The 10,276-nt window shown below is 37.5% G+C and overlaps 1 protein-coding gene across 1 annotated transcript; it reads left to right on the top strand.

Moving 5' to 3' along the window:
• Window positions 1-6,259: 6,259 nt before the first annotated feature.
• LOC110858595 lies at window positions 6,260-7,122 on the top strand. Its single transcript, XM_022107413.2, has 2 exons — window positions 6,260-6,704; window positions 6,769-7,122. Exons 1-2 carry the CDS (start codon window positions 6,286-6,288, stop codon window positions 7,076-7,078), a joined length of 729 nt encoding a protein of 242 aa, XP_021963105.1. The 5' UTR covers window positions 6,260-6,285; the 3' UTR covers window positions 7,079-7,122.
• The last annotated feature ends 3,154 nt before the right edge of the window (window positions 7,123-10,276 follow it).

The following is a 10,276-nucleotide window of genomic DNA, read 5'->3' on the forward strand; positions in this document are numbered from 1 at the left end:
CAAATACAACTTGGCTTTGTTTCGACCTTAGAAAAATGGTGGGTGTGGAACAAATTTCTTAATTTGCCATTATAATTAATTCTGCTTGGGTGAAGATGTTCGCTAATAAAATGGTGACAAATTGGGTGATATGAATAAAACCAGGGAAATCCTTTTTCCGAAAAAATTGAGGAGAATGCCCCAATATAGATGAATAAAAATTTGGGCATTTGCTTTTCCCCGAGGGAAAGGAAAAAGGGAATAGCTTTTCCCTCAACCTCAAGATTTTCCCTGGAGAGGGGGATTTTCGTATGAATAAAACCAAGGTGAAAGCCTTTCCTTCAGGCAATCTCCCCAAAAAATACCGATCAGCTACTATGCTGACCCCAACTAACAAAATTAGCAATAAAACTTAGTTTTTAAGCATCTGTTGTACTTTTTATGAATGTTGGACACTAGTTGGACATGTTAGGGCTTTGAAACTCACAAAACCAGATTTATCGACAAAAATATAGATTTTTATTTGCTATCGACATCGAAAAAATGTATTTTATATTTTCATTGAAAACCTGAAAATATTTTCTGAAATATTTTTAAATTCAGATTTCGGCCAACTGGTCATGCTACCGGTATCGCGCAAGTTGCATATAAATGTTGAAAATTTTCCAAGATTCTAATTAAATTCTGCTTTCGCTCATTTATTCGCCGTTTAAGGGTCCATTGCATGTGGGTTTTGAGTTTGAATTTTTGTGTCTCAACTTTCCATTCCTCCATATAAATGGCGATTTTGAAACCCATTCATCGTCGTGCATATTTTACAAAAAGGGAGGTTTCAAAATTCGAAAATTTTTAGCTTTATACAAAGTTAGGAGGTTAGAATTTTAGTATTTTTCCTGGCTAGGAAATTTTTGAAAATCTATAAAAAATTCAAAAATGAGTTTGATCTTGAATATTATAAAATAACTGTATGGGACAATAATCGTAAAAGAGTTTTTAAATTCTGAGAACAATTTGATTTTTGGCGAGCATTTGAAGGTGGTTTTTTCCAGGTTAGTCTGAGTGAGTTTGGAGGGTGTTCAAAAAATCAAAAATAGATTAAATTAAATACACTTATATACAACAAAACAACGCTGAAATTTCCTTGATTTTTGCAATTCTGAGATGCGCCGATACCGAATTTTAGCCCTTTTAGCGAACATCACAAACCAGTGGGGGTCATTGGGGGACATTTCTTTAAGAATTTGATCAAAATCATGGTCAGAGAAATTTTTGAAATGCATTTGTGTTCGTTGCGATGGTATTATTTTAATTACATGTAATTGAAGTCAGGGGATTTGCCCGAAACCAAGGGGATTTGCCTGGCGAGAAAGGTAAAAGTTTATTCATACGAAAAGGAGCAATAGCCTTGACCTGTGAGACTTTCCCTCAGGCAAATGCCTTTCCCTTTTCCCGTTTCCTTGGAGGATTTCCCTGGTTTTATTCATACCAGTAATTATTACCATTTGCAGAGGCATATTTATAATGAAGAAGAAAAGTATGATTCCTGCCACTGGTGGTGCGTACAGTACACAAAGAATTAGGTAAATTTTGTCTTAAAGAATTTCATATTTCATCAGCATGCGTCATAATATTCGTGGACCTTGAGCTTCACATGCTCCGTGATTTACAGGAAGTTGTTTTTTACCGATTTTTTCCCATCCTTTCCTTCAAGACGAGGGTAGCAATGCGAGGGCCGTGTTAAGGCGTGAAATCAAAGCTAATTTTTACCATTGAACAAACAGCACACACCCAGCCATTAAATCGTCAAAGTTGGACGCAAATAGTTCTAAATTGAATTTGACAGAATGATTTGTGCTGAATGATCAAGAAATAAGCTCCGTTAAGCGAATCCTGCATGTTTCTTGTATACTTTTACGAAGCATGTCGATAATGGTGTCTTGTTTATTAATGCAGATATTATGATTTGCAAATCGGGCAACGGTGATTGGTTTGTGGATCCAAATATGCAAGATTTGCGAGGCAATATCCCCTTACACGTAGGAACGCTTTTGGAGTCTTCATTTCGTGGCTACAAAGGAGTAGAGATCAGAAAAGGAGTCAAGTTTACGTGAAATTGGAGCAAACGAGCGTGAAATTGGTTATCGGAAATCCGAACCTCAAGTTCATCTCGTGGCATGAATGAATGGAATCAGCACAAAAAACAGTTTTTTCTTGTGTGCAATTTTACACGCGATGAGGATGGTCTTCTTTTCATGATGACTCTATTTATCCATTCTCCCTTGTTTGCCATCCATCTAGTTGGTCCTTGGTGGTGGTGTGGTATGTGGGCGATTTCTTGGTAGGTTTGGGACCTAGAATGATGATCACTTGATACGAATTAAATTTGATTGGCATGTTTAATTATAATGACTGATTGGAAACATATTAGAATGAGTATATGTAAATTTGGAATTAAAAATGAACTCGGAATTCACAAGTTTTTGAGAACTTGAGACCACCAAAAACCACCTCGATTCGATCAAACCAATCCATGTGTCTGTGCTAATTATGTAGATGAATCAGCACATGGGTATTACAAATAAACGTACAACAATAAAATAAACGCATCTTTACTTTACACGTGATGCAAAAGGGTTTTCTGAAAGAAACATTAAATTTACGTTCATGAACATAAATGAATGTGACATAACACTTCTTCTTACGAATAAAGACTATATAACGTACAACCATCTTTAATGTCCAGAAGGTCAATTTGTATTCCATTCTCAATTTTGTAAATAATTCTCGTTTATAGGGACGCCTATTCGATTAGCACTTCATGTTTAAGTCGTGCTTAATCCCTGACTGACCGGAATCAATGGATTTGAAATGATTTTAAGCCAGCTAGTTCATAGTGGGTGGTAAGAAAGAGGTCTGGAGTAAAGTTGCACATTAAGAATTATAATATTTACAACCCTTATACGTAATGTAAATAATGTGCAAGAGAGAAAGCAGTTTAGCTGAGGTTGGGCGCATGCGGTTTTTCTTCATGAAGCTGATGAGGTAAGTCATAAGTGTCATGAAGTGTCATGATCATGATTGAAAAAATAAAACGATGGCCATACATACATAATTAGCACAATAATGAAGGCTTTCACGTCACCGAGCTTTGGAAGCTGAACGACCAGCCCATGTGTCCCTATTATGTATGTACCTTAAATTTCTTTCAATTCTCTGCCAATACAATTCTAAACATAACATAAATTTAGTAACTTGTGGCACCATTTGACGTGAATAATAATAGAATTCATGACTTTCATGAAAATAAAAAAAGATTATCAACCAAGAAAGCAGCATATTTTACTCATGAATACCTTGGTACGCATGTGTCAACCGTACTCATCTTCAACGAATTCCAATTTAAGCAATACTTTTACTTCACTGACTCATATAGTTCATGACCAAAAACATATAAAATGAGACAGCATTTGTCGGATCGGAAGTCGAGATAAGAAGACGGACAACCCGTTCAAACCAAAATTCTCCCAAATATACATATTTACATTTGCAACCATTACATCTCAGGTTAGTTTAATTGTCTTACACGTTTAATTTTTCATAACGCCGTATTTGCTTAACAATTAGATTTTCCATGCGACAATGGCATTTTGTCCACACCGAGTCCTTGGATCTAATCTGTCCCCCAGAATGTCGTGGTGGGTGTGGCCAAGGCGGGGGTCTGATGAGACGAGCAGCCACGCCGTTCAGTGTTCAACTTGTGGCGAATACATCCACGGAAGCCACACTTGAAAAACGTAACATCTTGGAAATCTCAAGTTCAAACTTTGTCTGCAATTTTTTTACCCTCAGTCACAATGAAGGTGACATAATGCTAGGAAATAATAACGGCCATTCGCCAGTTATCTTTGATGACCAGAAAGTGAATTTTTATTCTATTCTTGATTTTTAAACAAGTCTCATTTACCGTAGCGCCCATCACTTACTTGCATTCGCGTGGAAGAAGAAGCTGATCTGTTTGGACAGGAATGAATCTCTGCATGAAATAGTTTCCCATGAAGAGGTTTTTGTACAGTGAGCAAATTGAATCGAACCGTTTTTCAAGCATCATGATCGACAGTGTGTATAAACCTCAGAAATGGAGCGGATTTTCCCAGCAATGCGTTGTCAGCGGTGTTGGCGTATGAAAAATATTGGAGCCCATTAATGTGCAACGCTACTGTTGAGGGATGTTGTTGTTTTGAAGAGATTTTTCATGGTTTCACTATTTCGGGACTTGAACCGCAGTGTACATTTAGTTAGCGACTATCTAGAAATACAACTTGTCACCTTTTACTTTATTCCCTTCTGCACTCTGTGGTAATAATCCTTCTTATGGATTTTGTCGTGTTATGAAATTCAATACATTTATGTAACGTGACAGTAAATAACTTTCTTCACTTGGCGAATACATAATTGAGTTATTTTATCCGCTCATTCGTCCAGGTTTGAAACGGCATCCGTCCCAGAACCTCACTCAAACTCTAAAATAGCCAACCAAACTAAATAGCTACATGTTGCATTTGTTATAAGAGTTCCAAGTTATCCGCGATTATATTAGCCGAATCAATATATTATAATAATTCGGCTGATTCTGCTGATGTAATCGTGGATAACTTGGAACCGCCGATAACTTCGAACAAGTTCAACAGTATTCACTAAATTCTGATCTGCTCATTCAAACATTATTTTCTCATGGATAAATATCAGTATTGCCAGTTGTCAGTGCGTCAATGTGTAAAAAAACAGTTGTTGTACTGATCCTACGAGATAACCTTCGTAGTTGTCCCTCCATTTGAATACTGAAACAATGAAATAGCTTGTGAAGGACGGCTGGTTTACACTTTTAACTACAATATATAATTCTGAATTACTAAAATTATGAGCTGCATCATATGCATTTTATTTGCATGTAGATAAATCTATCCAGTTGGCTGTCCCACTTCTCATTGGAATTTAAAAAAAAACTGCTTCACCAATTTGTCTTCTTGACCCAACCTGAATAAAAAAAATTGTTACATTACATTACATTAAATTAGATTCACTCAGCGCGATTGTTAAAGTGGATAATTTTTGGCACAAGTTTAATATCACCGATTCGAAGGAACGGTACTTTTACTTCAGGGTTGGTCAACACTTGAATCTATGATATGACAATTCGCACATGCTTCCTACATACTAAATATTTGCAATATTTCTCGCTTGAACTGACCTGGACTCGTTTATTGCGAACGTACATATGCACATATTGGTAAATGCATCCTTCGATGAGGAGGATTGGGAAGAAATCGCACATCTATTTTAATACCAAACTCACTCCTGATGCCCTGATTGCCCATGAATGGATGAAATAAATTTTCGCTGTAGGCTTTCCCAAGTCCCAAGCCAAGTGTTCTTGAAGAACTTTACCCATTTATTGTTCAAATACATTCCACAGCCAAACCCCGTCATTAGGATCGAATGGATCCCTCAGGTGTATCTACAAGTGTGCTTTAGATAACTGTTTCATTTTCACACAAAGCATTAAACTTGAAGATTTATTATTATTGCTAAAAAATCTATCTACAATGAATGCGAATGAATCATGTTTTTGTAGCTTTCCGGATGGAAATAATTCACAAAGGGAGGCAAGTTAACATATTGTTTATATTGTAATGTGCAGTTTAAGCTCCACTGTTTTTAAGTGATTGATCGATACACTGATTGAATTGAGCATAATCACGACCTAAAATCGGAAGCATTTTTAAAATACGATTTCAAACGTATGTGTATTTTATGTGTCATTAATTTGTTAATGTGATGTATTTAACAATCTGCAGTTAAATCTTTGTATCGAATACCGTTCTGATTGTTGTGGAATGAACAATGTTGTAAAAAATGAGTGGATATACTTGATAAAATTATGAATTGAGTACGTATTGATAATTTGATGGTGCATGGATGGAGGTACTTTTTGACAGGATGAGTGCGGGGTTCATGTTGTCATTGCATTGTGGAGTGGAGATTGATCGGATATTTATTATTATTGATTCGACTCAAAGTACATAATGTGCATGTGCATATTTCATATGTACTGGACCCGTATGCATGCACATCCAATGAAAAATTATGAATGCGTAATCAGTTAATCAGTTGCCAAGAAAATCAAATATATTCTTCTGCTCTTTATCAACATGCAAAATAATTCGTAATAAAATCTCTCAACATTTTTAAACACCTTTCAACTCTTGTGGTGTAAGATTTTTTTAAGATTTCATAAATTGTCTCAAAATGCCGGATCCCACGGAACCCCCACCAGCAGCGGAGCCTGATTCTACTGCACCACACCCACCACCACCCGCACCCGCGGAGGGTGGAGATGCCGCCGCCACGACCACTCCCGCCCCACCACCTCGAACTTCCAACGCTGCACCACCAGCGGAATCATCTGACCGGAAGTCCAAGATTTTGGACCAAGCTGCTCCTCCCTCCGAGGAGAAGAGAAAGTCCGAACCCGTCTCGCGACCGAAAGAGGGAAAAGGCGCCATCGCCACGGCGGACAAGGGCGCGGTCGAGCTGGCAGGAAAAGTCAAAAACTTTTTCTCTCAAGCGGAAGGACAAAGGCTCAAGGACGAAGCCACCAAACCACTCCGGCGTCCGAAGAAAATTTATCAAAACAGCTACCGTCTCGAGGCCCATGTTCCCTACAGGTTGGGATAAGTTAACCTTAACCCCTTTCAGATAAGCCATTATTAACTGAGTTCCATTTCCTAGTCGAGACCGCGTGCAAAAAATACTGGAAGCCACGCTGGAGGAAATGATCTCGGGCGTGTACTACGTCGCGGATACGGCGAGCGACTTGGCGATAAAGATGGCCGAGAAGATTCGTCAACGCGTCCTCGCCCTCAAGTTTGACCGCTACAAGGTGATCGTGATGACGAATGTGGGGCCCTTGAATCGTCAAGGTGTCCACATCGGGTTTCGTGGTCTCCTCGACGCGGAACGAGACACGTACAACATGGCCACGGCAAAGTCCAATCACGCCTTCGCTACGGCGGTCATTTACGCCATTTATATCGAATAATGCTCCATCCATGAGTACACTTGATTAGTTAATAAAAAAAATAAACTGACTGCAAAAATCCGCGTTTTTTTTACTTGAACTTTTTAACAAAATAAAAAAAATTATGTATACATCATCAACATATTTATTAAGCCTTGGTAATAAAACACTTATCAATCACTCAATTCTCACTCGACTCGACTACTCACTCGGCTTATCATCCATCTCCATCATCTCGTGATAAGATCACATCTTCATCTTGAAAGCCAAGCAGCCAGTAGCCAGTCGGACCAGCCGCCCATTCCTTTTTGTTACTGCCAATTCATTGTCGGACGAATTGGACACTTAAATTGAGATGATTGATTTGATTGTTGCCTTCAAGTGTTGTCTTTCAGGGGAGAAAACCACATTCAGAACGCAACCACTCCTCCTCCTCCCCAAGAAGAATAACACGGCAATAACATAACACAACACTCTTCTCGTTGAGGATGAATAAATCATGGCGAAAAGGAGGAAGGAAGGAGAGGAAATCAATATTCGATAAATTCAATCAGTAATTTTGGACCATGTGTAAGAAAAAAAAGTCTGAAAGGAATGGGAGTATAATCGAATTCTTTTATTGGCTACTGACTGCCAAGTCAAAGTCAAGTGATGCGATGTCAGTGATGTGGTTTGTTCGTTAATCGAGAAGCAAAGGTGATTCACACCAAGCTTTTAGATACTCCATCCATATGCAAATGACGACATGGAGGAATTCGCCATCAGACAGAAGAAGTCAGTCCCCTCGGCTCAACACCAACTTAATTATTACATAATGTCTCGCTTAAATCTGATTTGGTGGAAATTTTTGGAATTTTTCAAGAAATATGTACTTGATTCGATCCCGTGTTGGTTAGAAGGAGGAGGAGGGGATGACTTGCAAAGTGAGAGTTTCAAGTAATAAAGCTGAAAACTAATGTCAATGTCAATGTTTTTTTTAATTTTGATGTCATGTCACTTAATCACTCGACTCGTCACTAGTCAACCAAGCAATTACTACCAAGTAGTCAGAGAGGTGGTAAAAGGTGCAAATTATCCTGTTTTATGGTGGACACGATTACAGGCTCGAGAAAAAATTCCCTTTCTTTCTTTCATAAATCTTTTGGAAGCGTTTTGATAACGCGGACGACGACAATTTTCCGTTTTTTATAGTTTAAAGTAATTCCGCAAATTTGACAGTTTTTGTAGTCGAATGTGCTGTGAAGCCAGTCATCCAGTCCAGCGACGAGGGGGAGATTCTACACGTTGATAAGAGCCTACTTTATTTTGCATTATGATTCATAATTCACTTGAACTTTTTGAGTTGTTGAGCACACATAATATTTGCTTATGCAAGTATTTGGTCCAAGATTTCATTCGTAATTTAAACGGGATTCAAATTTTAAATTGTTCAATAAGTCAATGATGAATGTAGGAGAAAAAGGAAGCAACAGTTCCGTTGAGAATTTTGATAGTAGTAAATCGCACAAATGATCAGAGGGCGGATATGTACTTACGAAAAATGGCTGAAATATGTATATTTACGAAAGAAACGCCAAATATTTACGAAATATTTGCGAAAAACATTAAAATATGAATTTTTGTAAAGCCTGTATTTTGAAATTTAATACTCTAATCTTTTTATGGTCCAATTTCTTTCAGCATCACATTTCTCTAACATCGTTGAAATATTTACAAAATATATTTTTGAAAAAATGTGCAAAAAAATTACGTATTTTTTATTTAATAATTGCGGAAATGTTTATACATCCGAAAGCCTAGAAATATGCAATGCCATGTAAAAAAAATGCGAGAATTTTTGCGATCTATGCGAGTTAGGGAACATACACCCACAAAGTTTGACCGTCGACCGTCACCTAATGAAAAAGTTGGAAATTAATATCCGCCTTCTGACAATGCACCAGTTTTGCAAAAGCTACATACGTTTGGTTCATTTGTAAGTGGACAAAGTCAACATCAAGTTTTTACTTTACTTTGTGTGCATAGTGGACGGTCAATAAAATCCCAATTTGATGCAATTATTTTTTTCCTCGCATTACGGAGAATGTTCAATGAAACAACGGGCTTTAAATGTTGAACTACCGAATTATGGCGTGTCCTCGTCCCAACCAAGAATCCATTCAGAGAGATGTTCACTTTAAAGCAATTTACTTGTGACACGGTGATTATTGATCTTAATACCTTTGTCGGAGGAAAGTAAGGAAAAGTTGGCTAAATTCCGGGGAAAATTAATTTTTTCTTACAGCCTAATCGTTCCCTAATACCCACATTTCCTGCAATTTAGAGCTGCAACTGGACCTAACTAGTGAACTTTCTAAAAATTTTTTTGGCTCGTATGTCGCTTTAGATGATAGCTACGTACGTGTCAGTCATGCAATGTTATGATCCTTGTCAATAACCAATAATTACAATTTCGCTGTTGAATTAAGTACGAGACTAATTTAAATTAAGTCATCAACCCGCACACAACATGCATTTCATTCCTTTAATAATGCATCATCCATTTCATTGTCATTTCATCCCTCAACGATCCATTGAACCCATATCAAGCTCCCGACTTGATTAGTCCGTCTGACCAGGACTTTTCCAATCACTCCTCCTCAGCTCAAGGTGATAATTCTTGATCTCCTTTTAATTACTGCATTATTACGCAGGCAGGCTTCCCATTGTGAGACGGACGGCTGTACATATTTATAAATATACATCAGTAGCAGAATGTATTTAGTAGTAGGCAGGAAAATTGTGGCTACGAGTTTAATACTGCAAGAAGTATTAAATTTGCTACCACGATGGAATCAATTTCTAAAGACTTGCTGATAAATTTTAATTTCCTTCACAACTCCTATAACAAATGGTTCAGACGTGTTTCTAATTTGATTATCTACTTTTTTCTTATGCAAATTTAATACTTATCAAAACGTATTATTTTTATTTTCAAACGTCTCATCAATCCGTCTCTTTAACAGAATAATTTTCATTTCTTAGACCACTCCACCTTTTTTAACGCCAGCTCAACTACCTTATCTTTGTCACCATATTTAAGCCGACTTTCAGTGCAAAAATGCACCTCACTCAACCCCAATTTAGTTTCGTCACCTTGGTCTGCTTGCTGTGTACACAGAGCGTCTCATCTTCTCCACAAGCTCAGAGTTAAGTAACGCTTAGAACGTAGCGTAATAA

The sequence above is a fragment of the Folsomia candida genome, unplaced genomic scaffold, assembly GCF_002217175.1.
Source record: "Folsomia candida strain VU population unplaced genomic scaffold, ASM221717v1 Fcan01_Sc021, whole genome shotgun sequence".
Taxonomy (NCBI): Eukaryota; Metazoa; Arthropoda; class Collembola; order Entomobryomorpha; family Isotomidae; genus Folsomia; species Folsomia candida.